The sequence below is a fragment of the Mesoplodon densirostris genome, chromosome 5 (genome assembly GCF_025265405.1).
Source record: "Mesoplodon densirostris isolate mMesDen1 chromosome 5, mMesDen1 primary haplotype, whole genome shotgun sequence".
NCBI classification, from domain to species: domain Eukaryota; kingdom Metazoa; phylum Chordata; class Mammalia; order Artiodactyla; family Ziphiidae; genus Mesoplodon; species Mesoplodon densirostris.
Window position 1 is genome coordinate 39,288,767 of NC_082665.1, and position 21,376 is coordinate 39,310,142.

Below are 21,376 nucleotides of genomic sequence, written 5' to 3' on the forward strand. Positions count from 1 at the left end.
GATACCAACAAATAACTTCTTAATGAACTATACTGGTGTAAAAACATTTTTGAAAATTTTACAGTTGGATGTTGGAAAGAAAGTTGATTTCTGTTAAAGGGATATTTATTATAATGATAATAGGAATATGATATTTTCTAGTTGTTATAGAATATCTTTTTTTCATGATTTTTATTAAGCTGTGAGGTAGACATAGATGAATCCGGCACATACAAAATATCACTCTTAAGGAACTTTAAGTACAATAAGAGACAATATTAACACAGAGAATTATAATATAGAAATAGATAAATCACAATTGAACACTACATTTTAAAAAAATCAGAGAAATGGGGCATCTTAATGAGGTTGGGAAACAATTTCTATGAGGTTGGGAAACATAATTTCTATGCAAAGTAATACGAGAGAGACAGTTTTTCAAGATAAGATTTGGAATTGGCAGCTTTGTAGGTGGACACCCCAGACAGAGGGAGACGTGAGAACAGGGGACCAGGAGTGTGCAAATGTGTATGTGTGTATGTAGAAATACATACTCTTTTTCTGGGCCCACCCCTGTCCCTGTTACTGAGACCATCTTCCTTTTGCCGAAGCTAATTCTCTGATCTTTGTCCTCCTCTGCTTATAGCTGCCAGTCCATGCATGGCCTAACCCCATGTTCAAAGTTTCCAAAATAGTTTTCTCGACTCATTAAATTCCTGTTTAATTACTTGCTCGCCCCAGCTCTGACTTAAGAATTTTTCGCTGCATTATCATTCACTTGCTTTGCAATTATCACTTACACATTTTATATCTGTACGTTTAATCTCCTCCAAATAAATTGCAAGCTCTTAAAAATCAGTACAGGCACTTACTACTTCTTTGGAACTTCCTCTATACATATTCAGTGTTTTGAACAAATGTGTTAATTAATTTTGTATTTGGAAGAAACATATATTAAAAAAAAGAATCCACATCTGAGGTGTTCATTTTTGGTTGTTGTTTTTCTCAATTTGTCTCTATTTCTCTGTGCCTTCTTTCTCTAGGACTCTTACTGTCTCTCTGCCTGAACATTTAAATATGAATAGAAACATATATACACACTCATACATGAGTACAAATATAACACGTTCAAATAGTATATCAAGAAGGGGTAATACCTAAGATGGATAATGTATAACTTTTCATATAATCAAACTATAAGTTCCTTTATTTCTCTTTTAGGTAAAGACAGCATCTTAGGAAGCTAGAAAAGTAAGGTGTCCTTAAAACCATCAATAGAATACTTTTATATATGTATAAAAGGTAACAACTGTATGTCTAAGACAGTGTTTTTGTCTTTGTGCCATCAATCACCTCCTCCTTTTATTAGTCTCAGAAAGAAGATAAACAATAAGACTGACAGTTTTGTGTCCTTTGCTGTTTTGTGTCACCATCACAGGCAAGAGGGTATTATGTCATCATTCAAGTCTGTCACATTTGGTGTATTCTTCTATTTGCCTTAAAGACTGTTTTCCTCATAATTCTCATAAATAAATTTTTAAAATACCTATTTATTATACACTGTTTTATTATGGAAATATTTTCCTGTAATATAATGTCCTCTACCACAGATGAGAACATTTACACTGCTGCCAAAGCCTCCAGAATATAGAGGTGTTTTGTTTTAAAGAAATATTTCTTAAATAAATGAAAGATAAATAAGATATATGGATTTTATTTTTCAAAATTATGTGTTACAAGAAAACTAATAAATTTCTACATATGTGTAACATGTAAATCAAACAAAGAATTTCAATATTTTTATCAGAAACCCAGAAAATGTTTAGTGCTACAACAAGGGATACTTTTTAAAATTTTAAATTATGTTTATTTTATGGGAGATGGGATATTTCTTTGAATAACGTGTGTTTGTTCAGAAATGGATATTTGAGCTGTAATAGTGATAAAAATGGTGAAGTAGAAAGTATAAGACTTTAATACAATTAATAAGATTATCCCAACTTCTTTTTTCTTTTTCTTTCTATTTTCTAGACTGTCATCTACCTTCACATTGTCTTACTTCCACATTTTACAATGAGATTTTATGGTATTTTTATTGCTAAAAAGCAGCCTAAATAAATGAAGTAGCCTTATAATTAATTAATAACCAATTTCAATAACCTTATAATAAAATGCCAATATAGAATTTGCTATTTATTCTTTATTTTGTAAAATTTTAATGTTTTTAAAATAGATATGCTTAGTTGATAGAAATGAGGAAAGTCATAAAAGTGAAAAGAAGCAGGAAAACAAATCATCCCAAATTCCAACATTCCATTAGGTACTTTTTCTATTTTATAATGAAATCAATACTGTACTGAATACTTAATTTTGCATCCTTCTGTTTTCAGTTAGGCTTATATCATTTCCCTGTGTTAAAGTTCTGCATGCTTATAATATGAAGGCTTTTTCATACTTCATTAAAAAGTTTGTTTTCTAATATTGGATATTAAGTTTATTTATACTTTTTCATTATTATAAGTAATGTTATGATGGCGATTTTTTGTACATAAATCTTGGGTAAAATGAAATGACTTTCACTAGGATGGAGAGACTAGGTCAGTACTCCCCAAAAACGACAGCCTGTTCTCTTGATTTTCTTCCTTTCTGCAGTAAAATATTTTCAAATGGTTTTCTTAAAAAAAGTAAATAGATGGAATTTTTCTGAGACCTTGCATATCTAATATTTTTTTTCTGTTGCAAAATCATGTGGAAGGCAAACTTGTTGATTATATAATTTTTGCCTTATAACCTTTCATTCTCACAATTACGATGAAATTGCTATTTTTGTTTCAGGGATTTAATTACTTACAGAATAAAAACACAGGTTAATTTTAGCCATAGAAATTACTCTGCTAATGTAGATACGGTTGTCTGTGCATTATATTTCTTAGTAATTTCTCTCTCTGCACACACACCCAACAAAAAGCTGCATATATAGTTTCTCTTGTTGCTTGTACTGCCTTTTCTTCTGCATTCTGAGAGATCTCAAGTTGTTCATCTAACATCATTGTTTCCATTTTCACTATATTTATATGGCTTTGACTGCTGCCTTTACTTTGAACTTGAATTCTTTTGTATTTTAAATCTATCTTCATCTTCATTTTTTATTGTATCCTACTTTCATTATATTTCAGATTATTTTCTCTATGTATCTTTCTTCCTTTTGTAAAGAGTTTGTATTTTCTTATAGCCTACTGAGATTTCTAATCACTTGTCTAATATATTTTCTTGTTCCTACAGCAAATCCTATAGTAGTTCTTTGGCATTATGTCCCTTTCTTTTGATCAGTAGTATTTTTCATTGGAATCATTTTATTTTTCATTTAACTAATTTTTATTAGTTACATTAATGCAAGCTTCATTAAAAAAACTCACAGATTTCAGGAGTTAAAGGCAATAGAATTTTAATTTTCTCTGAAATAGTGTTCAATACAAAAGTTTTTAGTGTCTGTGGTCTTTCACTCTATGGGGATTCAGGGACCCTTGGTTCTTCAATTTTATGGCATTTTCATTGCCCAGAGCTTTGGAAGCCCCCACTTCAAAACAGGAGAAGGAAGAAGAGAGGGTGGAGAAGCCCTGCCAACTTCTTAAAATCCTTAGCAATGAAGTGAGATATATCGCTTCACTTACATTTCATTGGCTAAATCTAATCACTTTGCTTTAATCCAAAATAAGGAGTTGCTGAGACAACATCTTCACTGGGCAACTACCTCCTGGATTTAAATATGGAATGGATAACACTTTTTTTTTTTTTTTGGTAGAAAACTAGTCATCCTAGCCTCATTCATCTCTTAGTAGGGAGAGGTCTACCCAGATCTAATGCATGATGACATTCAACATGTAAATATTACTCTCAGTTCCCTTCTTATTCTACAACTGGATGGTAGATAAATATGTTATCTCCTAACACAGTCCCCAATCTCTAGCTTGCTTAACCACCCCTAGCCTTGTTGATCTTAGATAGGATCTCAACTGCCCTAATTTTGGGGGGATCTCAGTACCACTGCAATCCTACTGGTGCATTTATAGAAACTCTCCCTGTTTCCATCTTCTGCCTACATTTTACTTATGAATTCTAAACCTCCTTGATATACCACTGCCACTTCCAATTTGTCTGCCAGGATATTGCTTTTTTTTTTGCCTAACTGTTTATGATAACATAAGATCTCCGGGGCTCAGTGGGAACATAATTCTGGTTGATTCAAAAAGTAGCACTTATTTGGTAATTGAAGGCATTTTTGGTATGTCCAGGAGAGAAATCCCAGAAAGTATTCACATAGTAAGGCTGCTCTAAGTGTGTTGTGGAATGTAAGGGAATATAGTTTTGTAGTAGATTATTTCTAAAACACGTATTTTTCTTATCCTCTCCTGCATTGTAAGGCTGTTTTATACACTCCTCCCTTTCATATGGTCCTCATTATCTCAGTGAAAGCTCTCCAAGGGGAGCCAAGATCTTTTCCACAGGGTAGGCTTGTTGTTGGGCTGCCTCAGTCTCCAAAGCCAACTCAAGCTCAAAGCCGTAAGTCCACATCTCAGAGCTTCGTAGGAAAGCTGGGGAGTCAGGAAGTACAGGAGCCTTTGAAGTAGTACATGTCACACTATGGATCTCCCTCCTGAGAATTAGCAAGAGTAGTGTGCGGTTGTGCTTTCTCTGTGGGTTTCAGAAGGCACCTCCACAGTATATCTCAATTCAACCCAGCTACAAAGTAGGAGTTCAAGGTTACTGTGGAACCATTGTATTTAATGCAGTAAAACACAATGTGCTCTTTTATTATAGATTTCACATGATGTGTCTAATTTGATGTATACTTTTTCTCATCTTTTCAGTAAGTTTTGGAATATTACTTGTGTGAATTACTGCAAAAAACTCTCCATACTCACTCCTAAAAGCCTTTTATCAAATTAGCTTTCATCAGTCACTCCTCATGTGTCCTAGCTTCTCAGCATCAATCGTTTTAGTTGTACCTGGATTTTTTTTCGTACTTTATTTTAAATTGCCTTATTTATTTCTTTATTTTTATGATTAGTTATATATACAGTGTGTCTCCCTAGAAGTGTATGTATTTATATAAATTATATGAGCTTATATACAATGTAAATAATTGTGTATATATAAAATTATTTATAGTAGACTGTAAACATATGAAAAATTGCTAAAATTTTATACTTTAGTTGTAGTGACATATTAAGATATGTTGCATTTTATTTTTTAGTCACTGAATTTATCTGCCTTTTGCTAAAATCTGTTATAAGCAAAATTTGAGTGCCATATATTTTTTACACATTGCCAGACTTCTAAATATTAGCATATAATTTAATATTAATTAAGACTTTTCAAAAGCCAGTTTAGATAACTGAAGTAAGGAAAAATCAAACTATATGATGTAAAAAGGGAAAAATCAATGCTTTAAACTTAGAAAGTAGGATGTCATTCCTTAATTCTACGTAGTAAATTGTGATTTATTTTTGTTACTCTGAGATTTATTACATTCCCACTGAATGTTGATTTATATAAGAGGACATTTTAAAAACAATATTCATGATCAGTATTAATTGGCTGATTTTTCAGAGGTAGTATTTACTTTCTGGAAGATTCACAAATCCCCTCCTCCTCACAATAAGGGGAAAATAGTAAGAAGTAGAGAAACTGAGGCCACTTGAACAGATGCAAGATCAAGGTTAAGTTGTTAAACTTCCATTAACAAATGTACATTGGCAATGAAAAATGTTAAACATGTTTCAAAGAAATCTATGGACTAGTATTAATGAAATCTGTATTATAATGATGTCTTTGTGATTATGCCTGAATTTCAAAAATATAAAAATGATTTTCTTAAATGTATTAACGGGTTCCTAGATTTTCAAAGTTTGTGTAGTATAGAATTTATTTCATCTAATATTGTCCACAAAATGATGGCAAAACTGAAAATTTAAACCAAATTTCAGACTGTAGGAGATGAGACTTTGGGATTATTAGAAACATGCCACAGCATAGTCTTGAGTCATTTTCTCCTCCTATTTTACAAATACCAATGCACGGCTTTCACAGGGTGTGGCACCTTGTAAAGTTAAAAGATCACAAATACCAAAGGATAGTTTCTTTAATGAAGGCAGGTGTTTTCCATTCCCAATGTACTTTTGTGTATGCATTTCCATAATAGCATGGCATCTAATCTTCTCTTTGATGTAAATGCTCGATGAGAGTAATACCACATGACTACATATGGTGGTTTTTATGGTGGGATGTAAAATATGAATTTCATATTTTTATGAGGAGACCAATATATTGTAGGTTGCTGGAAAGAATGAGAGCTTACAGAAACTGTTTAGTTTAAATACCACATCATTTTCTTGTTCTCTGAATCCAGGTAAATAGTGAGCTGTATCAAATTGTGAACTGTACCAAATGCTGAAGATATTTTCTCAAGGAAAATAAGGAAATGTGACAAACACCTAGGGAAATACTGTTTTGAAGAAGCAAACAAAATATTCACAAACTTTTATTTGTGGGAGATAGGGAAAAAAAGTTTGTCTATGTAAGATCTTTGAAAATGTATATCAGAATTTTGGAGTTATTAAATTATGATGATTAATAACAATTATCCCTCATAAAACTACCCTTACTAGATGTTAAACAGATATAAAATACATTAAATGCAATTGTGTGGTATTCATATTAGGATAAGCCTTCTAATAAACATAGTCTTTATTCACCAAACTAGAATGCAGTTGCACATATAGCAGCATTGGGTCATTTGTTATTAGTAATAAATCATAGTCGATGTTGTATGTTTATAAATTATTTAAACTTTGAGTTGTGAAATGAATTCTAAAGACTAAAGTTATAAAATTGGGCTTTGCTACATTATTTGCAGAACTTGTTTGAGTGATGTGTTACTACTAGAAATCATATATTTATTTGATTTTTTTTCAAATGCTTCATATACAAAGTGAATCTTTTGGCACTTTAGGTCTGAATTTCATAAGCTAAGTTTCTATTATGTCCTTCTGTCATCTGACAGATGGTATATTTTTTTTCTCCTCAACCTATTTTTTGTACAGAGTGATACACTAATAATAAGAATGAAATGGATCTAATTTTTATACAGGCAAGATGATATTGTGGGAAAAGGAATCATCTGATGTAAAGTATTTTATATATTACAGTTTTATATATATATACACAGACATACAAATATATATATATATATATATATATATATATATATATATTTCTTTCTCTCACTGAAGACAACTTAAAAATCTCCTGAAGTTTTTTTTAATAGATAAAACCATACATTGAGTATAATATATCATTGAGTTAGTGATTCCTGGTCACTAAAATCAGGACTTATTTGTGATTGAATAAATGTATTAATTCAATTTTTTTTTTTTTTTTTTTTGCGGTACACGGGCCACTCACTGCTGTGGCCTCTCCCGTTGCGGGGCACAGGCTCCGGACGCGCAGGCTCAGTGGCCATGGCTCACGGGCCCAGCCACTCTGCGGCATGTGGGATCTTCCTGGACTGGGGCACGAACCTGTGTCCCCTGCATCGGCAGGCGGACTCTCAACCACTGCGCCACCAGGGAAGCCCTATTAATTCAATTTTTGATTGAAAGTAGTAACTGTTACTCTTAAGCAAATTTCAAAAGTAGATTCCTGAAATCATTACAAGAGACTTCAAAAGTCACTTAGGACATTCTCCTGCAATGAAAAACATTTAAACACTCCTGGCAGGAGACCAGGTGGCCATTAATTAAACAACATTTTTGACAAACTTATCTCGTAAGTTTGCTCAATACAATTGCGAAGAGCTCAATAAATAGAAAGACAATCTCTATATTAAACCCAAATCAACCTCTCACTAGCTTCTAACATTCAGTGATTTGATCAGCATAAATATGATTTCAGTTTCACATGCCAGCAACCACTTTGTCTAGTCAATGTTTTCTTTTCTAGTGAAAACATTCCCAGAATTAAATATATATATATTTATCATATATGGTTTACAGATTTGGAACTGCTTTAGTCTTTATAAAAATGTAGTATATGGATTGGCAAAGAGATGAAATTAGTATATAATGATAATATATGGGTGAGGTATGTGTGTGTGTGAGAGTGTATGTTAGCAGAGTTTTCCTTTTCCAGTAGTTATTTTCATGAAAGTTTATTTGGAATTCTCAAGTGAGGAGTTCACATTTTAGTTGATTCCATCATTATACAGAGACCTGTAGAGTTTTCTTTTTATAATTGAAGTAGAGTTGTATTATTAGTTCATTTAAGAAGATATATAGAATTTTATTTCAAATTGATATCGGAATTGAAATGAATATTGTATACTTTATTTGGCAAATATATACATGTATATGTATCTAATTAATATACATTTATAATTTATATAAACCATCCTGAATAGTTTTTTATTCTAAAAAATTTAATTTAGTAAATAATGAACAATAATTCACCTCCCATTTTCTAAAACTAGGGTCATGCTTATAGCTTAGAGGATCACACAGTCAATAGAAAATAACTATAGTGTTACTTCTATAGATATTTCTCCTTTGCTGAATCTAAAGCAGTGTTGAAAAGAACACGTTCATAAGTAATAGATTGGTAATTCTTTTTCATAATTTAATAACTAGGTAGAATTTTTGTACCAAAACACACTGAAATTATGACTATTTTAGAGAAATACATTATCTATTGTTTTCTATCATTTCTGGATATCTACATTAATTTTTTATAGAAACATTAGCATGTATAGATATAGTAGTACAAATAAGCCTACAGTAGCAAGGCAGAAACTACTAACTTCTCACTAATATCGCTCCTTCCTATGAATACAGCCAGACTGCATTTACCAGTCTCTCTTGAAGTATGGCCATGTGCTTGGACATGGAATGGTGTGTGTGTGGTATGTGTGCTTCCAGGCCTCTGCCATTAAATTTTGTACACATGCTTCCCCAGGCTCACTTTCTCTCAGGAGACTTTCACAGTCATGAGATGAAGATGGCAGTGTATATCATTGATGCTCGTGTAGTGTAAATTGTCCTCCACCAACGACCTTGAGCAGTCCTTTACTGTTACACGTTAAAGAAACTTCCTGTGTTTTAAACAACTGAAATGCAACCCTTCATCTGAAAGCAAATCCATACTGTAAAATTAGTGGGTGTAATGATTTCTAGACAGTTGCTTTGGCTTTACAGAGTTCTTTTTGCCATATGACATTGTGAAAGTAGGAATAAGATAAGCCTACTTACAATCTTAAAGAGAAGTAGTAAATTTTCAATGTCTGAATCCATAAGTTTAGAAGATTTACAGGCCTAGGCCACTGTAAAGTACGAGATGACAACTCAACTGTCTTAGATTATTTTAAGTTTCAGTTACTTAGGTCAAATTATATCAATATACAGAAAGATATTTAGAATAGGGTCTTAGAAAAATGTTTTGTTTGAATTATGAAAATATTTATTATATGTTATTTTTTAAATTTTGGTCTCTATTAGTGATATTTTGATACGACGTAAGTGAGAAAAAACTAAAGAGTTAGAAACTAAAAATCAAAAGCTACAAACTCCTTTTAAGTCAAATTTTACAAAATGAAAATTTATCAGGTGCAAGGAATCTATTAGAACATAAATTTTCAAAGTCATTGTCATGTAAATATATGTCACCTTTCTAGAGCGTACTCTGCTGACTTATCATATGAAATGATTCACCAGGTGCACCTGCCATTTTATTTATTCTCTGTGCTTTCAGCTTTCACTTGCTCATTCACTCACTTATCCAATGGAGAGATGGAAATTATATTCAGAGCACCTTGCTAGTGTCTGTGGGCAGGAGGAATTAGTCTCATCCATGGCTGGATGCTCCAGGAGATTACCATATAGTAAGATAAATGGTACATATCAGTATATGAACAATGGACCATATAATGTTCACTTTTACTCTCTCATTAGCTCAACAAATTATTATTGAGCTTCATGTACATTCCTGCCCTGGAAACCTAAAGGAAGGAGTGAATGTGGCTGGAGGTGGACAGTATGAAAGAATTTACCAAGAAAGCAATACGTTAATTAGCTTGAGTGAAAAGTATGAACTGGAGACATGCAGAGGGAATATATGCCTTTAGGTAAAGAGGTACGGATTACTCACCATATTTGAACAAATGCTCAGGTATTTCTAAATTATTAGGCATTTTGAGGAGGGATGGGGAAATAGACTAGAAAAGTGAACATATTTCTGATCTTTAGGGCCTTATGTTACATGACACACAGTTTAAAAGTTACCTTACTCAACAGAAAATTGGGTAGGTATATAGGTGTATTAAGAATCCAGTCTATGTTCAGAGCTTTAGAAATTTAATAGAGTGAAAAAGAAAAAGGGTTTCCCTCTGGACATGTCATGTGGAGGACACTCTGAGGAAGAGGGGCAAGCCTTAACAAAGACAAGAAGATGGCAAGTAGAAATACCATGGAGTTTTTATTCATTCCTCAAACATATTAATAAATTTTCCATACCCAAGTTTATTAATTTTTGGTACATTTTAGGCATGGTAACATTTTGCTTTTTCAAGTGTTTCATAATAACAGATTACAAATATAGGGATGAGAGTAATGACTATTTGTTTTTATACATTTGAAGTAAGAAAAGCTGGGGCTTAAAAATTGAAATTCTACCACTGGAAAAACTTCCTTCAAATAGTGACACAGTTTCCAGATTTATTGCTTGGGTTCTGTTCGAATTTCTATTCTAAAACTCCATTTACTGTGGTTTTAGTAAAAACTCAGTCCCAACTGAAACTTGGTATACCAAATATCAGCTCTGGAGTAATGGTTGTTTTTACCAATTTTCCAGAAGATTGATTTAGATTGTTTTGTGTTGTATGACTGTAAAAGAACAAAACAGAAAAGGATTCACTAGCTTGATATTTTATTCTGTCTGTGTGTTTTAACTCCTTTATTTCTGGCAGTCCATAGTACTATTACAAATAACATATACTGAATGTAATCAGTATATGATTATACTATTTACACAAATAAAACATTTGGGCTGTTAACAAATAAAATAACACTTTTATAATAAGAGTAAGAATGGCTAGATGTCCTTCTTTATCTTGTCTGTTTTACAATGTCTAGAGGCATATTTTGACATCATACATGTCAATATACTAATTGTGAGGTCTGACAAGAGTTAAGCTCTCAATCTTTGGCCCATTTGAAACTTTATTAGAGCCTATTTGACTTATTTTTCCTCTCTGATTTATTAAGATACAGACTTAATTAGCAAAACAATATTCTGGTACACCAAAACAAAGTTGACCTCACTGAAGCTTTAATTCCTCGTCCTAGTTTTTACCCTTGGGGATAGTAGACATTTCAGCTGATAAAACAAGGTTAGCAGATTGCCTGAGTCACTTTGGTTAGTGATCAGTTCTAGAGAAATCAGTAGGGGCAAAGCAGAGTAGGCAGTTAGCACAGGTCTAAGTGGACAGTGTTCGGAGAGAAAACAAGCCTGTTTGCAGAAGTTGGGAAACAAAGAAGTGCTGGTCTGGGCAACCTTAAAACAACAAAGTCAGAATCATGAGAAGGATTATATTATTAGTCAACAAACAACACTGAAATTTGATATTGAATCAAAGTCCATATACAGCATTCTTCAATATATCTTTCCCTAGGCAGAACTTGGCTTATTGTACTGACATATCTAAATTCCCTGTAAGAATCAAGTGGGGACACCTGCATGGGACTTGAGCTGAGAACAAGGAGAATGAAGACTGACATACCTATTGTTCTTGAAATTCCATCACACCAGTGATGTTAAACTTACTTTACAAGATGGAAATTACTGGTTGGAAAGTAATATGTTTATAAAAACTTCTAAATATGTGCAGTGATTGCTTCAGCTAAAGCCTATGAGTGTAGGATGGTATGCTCTTAGAAACATGCTGACCCTGAGAATTTAAGTAGCCACTTGAAATGACTTCTATCATCTTGATGTATGTTTTTCCTTTAGTACTTGTCTGTAAAATATAGTGAATTATAAAAATCTTTCAGCATATAATATTCACTTAATATATGGAATTTTCTAAAATGATGTTAATATGTACAATTATAGACTATTATTATATATAAAAGACTGATGACCCACATATTAAATTTAATACAATACAATTTAATGGATATCTACATGAATCATGATATGTGTAAATCCTTGTAGACAATATAAATATAAATATTTATAAATATAAATATAAAGAGGTATAATCCTGATTTGGGAAAGTTTTAGGTCAAATGGGTGAACTAGAAAAAATGCAAAAACAATGATGTGATTTGCGGCATTTTAATAGTCTCTTAAAATGATTACATAATGAAATATGTTTTTTATCTTTATTTAAGCACCCTAAAGTGTGACATAAATTATTACTCACTAGAAACGAACTTAGACATATTTGAAAATGCTTCTGGCAAGAAGTATGTGATCACCTTTATAAAGATCACAACACTTAAGAAAGGAAAACTATTAATGCAAGTATATACAATTTGTATACAATTTTGTGTATACAAATTGCTATTAGGCTCTTAAATGAATAATGTCAGATAAATTCAATAGTACTAATATTATTAAGTTAATTTGGTTTAAAACTAATTAATATACAACTTATTAACTATGCCAGTAACTTTTGTTAGAAATCAGTATAAAATGTGTGTAAAATTCTCCAAGTAATCGTCTTAGGAATTTTTATTTTACCCAGCATAAATCCTAAATATGCATTTGTATGATTGACGAACTATTTAGAACCAACGATATATTGGGAAAATAATTTTTATCCAGTGTTAAGCACTATTTAATAAATTCTCACTCATTGGTCAGTGCTTCTTATTTTCAGCTAAGATTAAATTCTCTAGAGTTCAGCGTTTTGAACTGTTAAATCACCTCACCAGTGGATGGCAGGCACCTAATAGCTGATGAGGTGTGGCCTCAGAGTAACCTACTTTTAACTCATTAGCTCATTTGAATCTCTATGGTGTGTGAACAATTACCTTTCATTCTTTTATTCCACATACTCATTTGTTCTCTTCAGTTATTCCTAGGATAATGTTTAAAATCTATTTCTTTCAATGAAATGTTTGAGATTCTATTTTTTTTTTAAAGATATTTAAATATGGGCTTCCCTGGTGGTGTAGTGGTTGAGAGTCCGCCTGCCGATGTGGGGGACACGGGTTCGTGCCCCCGTCCTGGAGGATCCCACATGCCGCGGAGCGGCTGGGCCCGTGAGCCATGGCCGCTGAGCCTGTGAGTCCGGAGCCTGAGCTCCGCAGCGGGAGAGGCCACAACAGTGAGAGGCCCGCGTACCGCAAAAAAAAAAAAAAAAAGAAATTAGATAATCATGAACATTCTTTGTGCTCAAATGAAAGCACTTTTTTTTTAAAAAGATTGAATTCACTGCAACCAACAATATTAGGATTCTTCTTTTTAGGTTCACTATAAATATATGCAACTTATTCTGTAGAAAATATGGATTATTTCTGAGTCTCTACTACCTTTTGTGTTCATTTGGAAACCATAAGGTAACACAACAGTAGCTTCAGAGATCACTCATTCAGTATTTCAAATAATTGTTCAATGAATGATCACTTTAAAAAAAAATTTTGCAGCATGATGTTTCTAGGTCTTTTATGCTCAACAGTGTCTAAACAAGACACTTTTTTTTCTTGTTTTGGGGGCTTTTCTCGCATGGAGGATGTATCAAAGAGGACTTCCTAATTCAGTTATTTTTCACTCTGCTCTTATCATATACAGACAGAGTTTGGCTCTCAGTTTCAATTCAATAGTCATTCACTGAAAACTTGCTGTGCAGATAGTTAGGATGCAGGGTGTGCTGAGATGAGCAAGACAAGGATCCTGCTCACAGGGAATCCATTGAATTATATTTCACCCCTCTTTGGACTTTAAAAGGTTTCCTTTTTTTTTTTCTTTCATACTTAAAATGCTGTGATAAAGAGAACTGCAGATGACATCATAAGTATTTACAAACTTGAAAAGATAAATGCTGTGGATGTAAGATTTGTTTAAAATGTTCAGTCCAAAGGGATTTCTCTGGTGAGGGGGAAGTGGGGAGATGCTGCTAGGAGAACAGGCCCTGAAGATATCTGTACCAGAGATGCCGTTTCTATTTTTCATGCCATTATTGATCCCCTTTCTCTTGAGCCTATAAATATGATTCAGTCTTTTCCTTCCAGAAAAATACCCTCTCTTCCTTCTGACCCTGGACTGTCTCCTACTCTTCTCATCCAAGAGTGCAATCTGGTTCCTTCTTAGCAACCCTCTCATGATATAGCCAAACTCACTGACACTGTCCAAATACAATGGACACTTTCCAATCTTGAAATCACTTAACTTCTCTATAATAAAAAATGTTTATAGCTACTAAAATAAAATAAAATAAAATGTTCAGTCCAATAAAAATTTCCTTAGGCAGCTCTTTGTTTTTTGGCAAATGAATTATCAAGGAAATTTATGCAATAAATAATCCCTTTGCTAACTGTGTCACTTTCTTCCCTTTTGGGAATATGTTTTCAGGTTTTGAATATCTATTCATGTATTTCATTTCTGTAAACCATATACCTTATACCTTCACTCCATTGTTATTATCTCTGCCTAATACTCAGCAGACTGGGGTACACAATAAGTGACTTACCTATTGATATGGTTAACCAATGACAGAGCTTACATTAAAATACATATATTCTACTTTTCAGAGCCTAATTTTTAGTCAAACCTAGTAGTAATTATAAAACAACTCAAAAAGTTATATGATTTGATAAGCTGAATCGAGACATTTCGGACTTTAAATATTTAGGTTCTCATCAGGATTCCAAACCTAAAATATTTTAATATATCATTGCACATTTGTTTAAATCACTTTACATATAACATGATATCATAGTTCTCATAACGCAAAGATGGAAATGAATCAGGAATTATTATCCACAGGAAACCTGACCTCATATAAGTGCCTAAAGCAGATCTTCTGATACCAAAGTCAGTGCTTTTAGCATTACTCCACACAAATGGTTTAAATATAAACATTTTTTATTTGTATGCATTGAGTAATTCAGTTTGACTTCAGTGATATTATGTAGTTATATAGTTTATATATATATATATATAATATATTATATAGTTTCCATAAAATAGTCTGACCAAAAGAGAGTTAAATTCCTTTTGCCAAGATTCACTGAAAATTGTAAGCTCTGTCTCTCTGTCAGTGCGACCTGTGTTAGAAGAAATGAAATTGAACACAGGGGGTGAGTAACATGTTTTACCCACACAGTATCATTGCAGGAACCTGAGGTTTTCCCTTTTGGAGACTTCTTTTTTATTAAAAAACAAGAAATATGTGATAAATATTTTTTAAATAAATCATACCTTTGAAAAGTAGTTGGTATAGCATGAGGTCCTATTGGGGAAATGACAAATCTGTGTCCCCCTGTTTTCCTCTAGCAGCTGAACAAGGCCATATATAATAGGGAGTGTAGGAGATAGAGTACAAAATAGACATTTTTATAAAAAGTCCGCTGTAACCTAGTGGAGTCACAAACACCATTGTACTCAGTCTTCCTTAATTTTTATAGTCAATAAAAATCAGTTTTGAAAATGCTTGCAAATGTATGTCTCCTTATGAAATTAGAGGTAACAAAGAATGGTAATAGATGGACTATAGTCATTCAGGTATGTGTTATTGAGTAACTGGGAGGATGATTTTTAAAGTATATTTAAAATCATGAAAATTTAGAATTTTACCAAATATATTTTTAAATTTCCTGCTCCTCTCACAAAGCATAGAGGAAAGGTATAGGCAATTTAAGAATATATGGCACTTGGGATCCCCTTCTTACTCTGTGGCAAATGTATATAATGAGTTTCAAACTTTGATATCAAAACCATTTCCCCATTCCATCTAATGTGCATAAAATATTTTAAGCTGAGTTATTATTGTAGATTCATACCCAGTTGTGAGAAATAATACAGAGAAATCCATGTACCCTCTACCCAAATAACATCTTGGAAAGATATCACAGCTAGAAAATAGACATTGACATAGTTCACCAACCTTATTTGAGTTTCACTGGATTTACATGTACTCGTTTGTGTTTGTGTGTGTGTGTGTGTGTGTGTATGTGTGTGTGTTTAGTTTTATCCAGTTTCGTTACATATGTAGGTTAGTGTATCCATCACCATAGTCAAGATGCAAAGCGGTTCTATCACCACAAGGGTCCTTTGTGCTGTAGTTTTATAACCACACTCATATCACTCCCACTCCCCTCCATCCCTTACTAACCTTCACCATCAGTAAGAACTAATCTTTTCTCCATCTCTATAGTTTTAGTTATTTCAAGACACTATATAAAAGGATTTCATCTTGATTTATCTATAGAGTTTCTGAATGTATCACTTTGTATATTTTCTTAGTAGTTGCTCCAGGTATTGAAATGCTATACATATATGACTTATCACAGTCTACCAGTTTTACCACTTCTGGTAAAGTATGGAAACCTTACTTCCATTAGGTCCTTTTGCCCTGACACTTTTTATTTGTTTTGACTATTCCTTCTTTACATGTTGAACACTGCATCAGTTGATGGTATAATTTTTGTTTTAACCATCATATAGCCAGAAAAATGCAGCAGAGTAGTCTATATTGTATTTACCCATATTTTTTGTTCTCTCACTTGTTCTTCCTTCTTGATGCTTCAAAATTTCTTCTTTTCTGTTTGAAGAACTTTAACTTTTCTTTAAGACGGATCTGCTAGAGAAACATGTTCTTAGTTTTCCTCCTTCTAAAAATATATTTATTTCCCCTTGATTCCTGAACGTTGGTTTCACTGGATAAGAATTCACGATCAACAGTTCTTTTCTTTCAGCACTTGAAAAACGTGCCACTGCTTCTGACCTCCATAATTTCAAATGAGGTCATATATTGTCATTTGAAATGGTGTTTTCTTATAGGTAATATGTCTTTCTCTCTGGCTACTCTTGAGATTTTTTTCTTTGGATTTCAGGAGTTTAATTTCACTGTATCTTGATTTGGACCTTTTGGGGTTTATCCTGTTTGAGTTTGCTCCTCTTCTTGATTTTGTACGTTTATTTCTTTTGCCTAATTTGTGAAGTTTTTGCCCATTATTTCTTAAATTCTTTCCACCTCACTCTCTTTCTCTTCTTTTGGGACTTATATGGTACCAATGTTCGATATTTTGTTATTGTCCCACAGGTCCCCAAGATTCTGATTTTTTTGTTTTTTTCGTTGGTTTTCCATTCTGTTTTCTCTCTCTTGTTCAGATCCAGTGACTTGTATTGATCTGTTCTTAAGTTCACTGATTCTGTCCTCTGTTGTCTCGTTGTACTATTTATCCAATCCAGTGAGTTTTTATTTTGGTTGTTGTATTTTTGACTTCTGTACTTTCCTTTGGTTATTTTTTTAAATAACTTCTTTAGAGTGCTGAGATTTTCTATTTTGTATTTGTTTCAAGATAATTAGTAAATGCTTTTTAAAGTAATTTTATGATGGCTTCTTTAAATTCTCTGTCAGATAATTCTAGCATCCGTTTCAACTCAGTATTAGCATCTGTGGATTATTTTTTTCTCATTCAAGTTATGTTTTGCCTGGTATTTGGTGTGACCAGTAATTCTTTTTTTTATCACATCCTGGACATTTTGGTTATTGTGTTAGGAGACTCTGGATACTATTTACATCTTCTATTCTATTTAGGTTCAGCACACAGGTCCTGGCTTACATTTGTGGGCTATGGTTCCACCAACAGTTTAATTTTCAGAGCCTTTGTGGTGCTATTTGGTCACTTTGAGTTGTCTGTTTCCACCGGGAGTTGTACTGATCCCTACTTGTGCCACCTAAGGAAGCAAGGCCTCCTGATGGCTCTAGGTGGGATAAATGGTTCTTTAGCTCATCAAAGATCACTTCAAGGGCTGGGTAATTGTTATAGAAGGATTGACCCCTGCCTGTGCTGCCCAATTGACCATAGTCTCTCAGTAGGGAAGGGGAGTCTCCAGCCCAATGGAAAAAGAGATTGCTTTCCATGACAGTGATGCTCCCGATTGATTCCCCTTGGGTGTGGCCCAGGCTCTCCCGATGTTCTTGGTGGGAATCCCATTTGCTCTGCGATAAAATGAGTCTACCTAGGCCACCTTCTGTTGCTAGGTTATGGTTGAGAGAAGCCAGGCTTCAAATGCCTTTTACAATTGGTTAGAGAGACACTGTGTTATTCCTTAGATTCTGGTATCACTAACCAGTCCCCTTTCCTCTTTCTACCTTTCAGAGTACTCCTTTAGTCACCTCTTACTTAATTCCTGGTTTTATACCTGTCCTTAGTGGAGCATATAGTGATATTTAAGTTTTTTAATGCTTTTCCAAAAATGATTTAAAAGAAGCATAAATAAGCAAGATGCTTAAGAGATCTGTGAAAACAAGTGTTCTGTGATAGAAAAGGTGGTTTGAACCAAAGAATATATTAAAAGTATTTAACAGACAGTACAGCAGAGGCACAAACTAGTCAGAGCAAATTTAACGTCAGGTACACTACAGGTGTTTTTCAGCTGAAAGTTAGCTCTGATTTAAAAAAAAGCTTAACAGGTGTCTCTACTGCAGAGAACTTTCAATATGCTAAGGTTCATTGTTGGTTTCCTGGAAGGAATTGAGCAGTCATAGTTTTCCCAAATTCATCTGGGCATAGAAGTGAACTTTGTTGTTTACAGCTTTTCTTGGTACTGACAACTCATGAAAGACTTTGTGAAGGAAAGCCATTTTTGTCACCATCAATATCTACCTCATCCAAGGTATTGTGCTTACTAGATGCAATAATTTAATTAAAAAGTTATTTCTCAGAATATTAAGGAACATTTAATTCTACTTTGATTTTTAAATCTGATAAAATATTTCAATATATTTAAACCTTCCTTTAAAACGTTTCAGGAAACCAGATTTAGACATATGGCCAAAGAAAATGTTTATTGTGTTAACAGTAGCAACAGTACTTTAGAAGAATCAGTAACAACAGTAGTAGTGTGTCTAACAGTAGCAACTTTTCCTAATGTTGTTATTCACATTTTCAGTATTTTCTTTTTCCAGCTTTAAGGGACAATAGGATCGAGCTGGTTCGGGCTTCCTGGCATGAACTGAGTATCAGCGTCAGTGATGTCTCTCTCTCCGATGAAGGACAGTACACCTGTTCTTTATTTACAATGCCTGTCAAAACTTCCAAGGCCTATCTCACTGTTCTGGGTAAGTGCAAGGGACTAACACCATGTGATCTCAAGCCAGAGAGATGTGTAAAACTACAGCAACATGATTCAATAACAAATCTACACTTTGAGGATCATCAAAAAGCATTAAAAAATCACTTAGTCATTTCCCCCATTTTATAATAGATAAAGGGAGGTGTAAAGATTTGTATGACTTCCCAAGAGCAAACAGCCATTTTGTTTCTTAGCCAGCAATAGACACCAGGTTTCTTGATTTTCAACTAAATTCCTTTGTGTCAAATCATCTCTAGATTGTACACATGGTAATCCTTTTATAAAGTGATAGAATAATGAACATAATGACTTCAATGTGTCTATCAGATGCTCCTCCACCTTATCATCAGTCACCTAATGGGATCTTCCCTAATATATATTTGCTTCCAAATATTACCATTTGTGTATTTTAGTGTATTTAAATGACCCTAACATTTCTATTTGTCTTCTTGCCTTTTAGCTTTGTAGTTTTCTAGATTACTAAATAAAGTACATAATGTCGCTTGCGCATGCAGCTTGTAGCTTCTTTTTTTTTTTATTCTCTAAGTATCGGGCCATTTTTCTAAAGGTTATAATGACACCAAAAAGCAATACATTCATAGTTTCTGAGGAAATAAGCTTGCAGCTCACAGCTCTCTGTGATTCCACAGACATCAGTGGCCCAATCAGCTGAAATTGCTGGAGTTCATTGAAACACACCTGTGTACTGAACAAGTTAGAGGAATTTAAAGATTGATTTTTTTTTTTTTTTTTTTTTTTGCTCCTAGCTTGCCTTCCTTTTTTGATAGATAAAGGCATAACACTGCATTTAAACGAACTAATGCATGCTGTTCTTCTGGGTGAGAATATTAAAGTTAATCCTGCTAGTGAATTGGTTTTGTACATAGGATATGAAATATGTTTCTTTGCAAGTCCCACTGGGACTATTGTATAAAAATCTTCACAAGTTTGCCATTAAGGACAAAATACACCCACTAAATGGAGTATCTCAGGATAGCAGCTGCCTAAGATTAATGTATTGTTCTGTAGAGAGCCAACTTGAGACCCCAAGAAATAGGGAAGTGGCTAATTTCAGTTTATTAAATGGTGATGTGACTTTTTTTTAAAGCTATATGAAGGTGAACAACAACAACAAAAAAAAACTAGCCAGCTAATGGAGTATGTTGATCTGTCATTTATTTTTGTTGTTCTTGCTGTTTTAGTTTGTATTTCTTTTATTGGCGCCTTCCAACATTCTTACATTTTATTCTTTTCAAACTGAATTAAATAGTACAATAAAGTAACTTTCAGTCTGCCTTTATTATTGAATACTTTTAGAAGAAATTTTAATAAACCTCTGTCATGACAGCAGAATATTATTGCCTCCAAAATGTGTAATGTTCTATTATTTAAATCATCAATGTCTATCTCTGAATATTAGTTATCTGCTTATTCATTGGATGATTTGGGCTAGAAAAGGTAATAAGTAGCTAGCATTAACTAGCATTAAAAATAATACATATCATGCTCCACAAAACTGCAGTTACATTTCTAATACAAATGACATCAAGAGACATTCTCTACTTTAGAAGAATCAGAAAAATAAGTATAGTTGTAATTATTAATGAATCCCTTATTCCAGAATGCATTTTCTAGAAAATAGTACACAGAGGATAACAATATTTTTTAAGATTTAAGAATTCTGAAATCAGTAATGAAATATGCTAATTTGGTTAAATCACAGTTTGCTAAAGAATGAAAAAAATATGTTTTGTGGATTTTTTTTAGCCCAATGCAAACAATCTACTGTCTTAAATCCCCACACTTGTAAATCTTAAAATATGGTTGTTTTTAAGATTACAAAGAGTATTTCTGCAGGTAAAAGTTAATTTAAAAAAAACTACTTTAAATGCATTTTAAATGCTTTCTGGATAATATACACACACATAGGCATATTTACACAGACATACATACGTGTTTGTATGTATGTGTATATATATCTCGCTATATATTTTTATATATTTTGTCATTTATTTTATTATATAGCAGTTTATTATTATTA

General features: G+C 33.0%; 1 protein-coding gene across 1 annotated transcript in view; it reads left to right on the forward strand.

The window, feature by feature from the left end:
* The window catches only part of CADM2 (cell adhesion molecule 2), a 244,143-nt gene that overhangs the window by 62,571 nt on the left and 160,196 nt on the right, over nt 1-21,376 (forward strand). Inside the window, exon 3 of the mRNA XM_060099800.1 lies at nt 19,169-19,321. Within this exon, the coding sequence (XP_059955783.1) occupies nt 19,169-19,321 (153 nt within the window). The remainder of the gene's footprint in view (nt 1-19,168; nt 19,322-21,376) is intronic.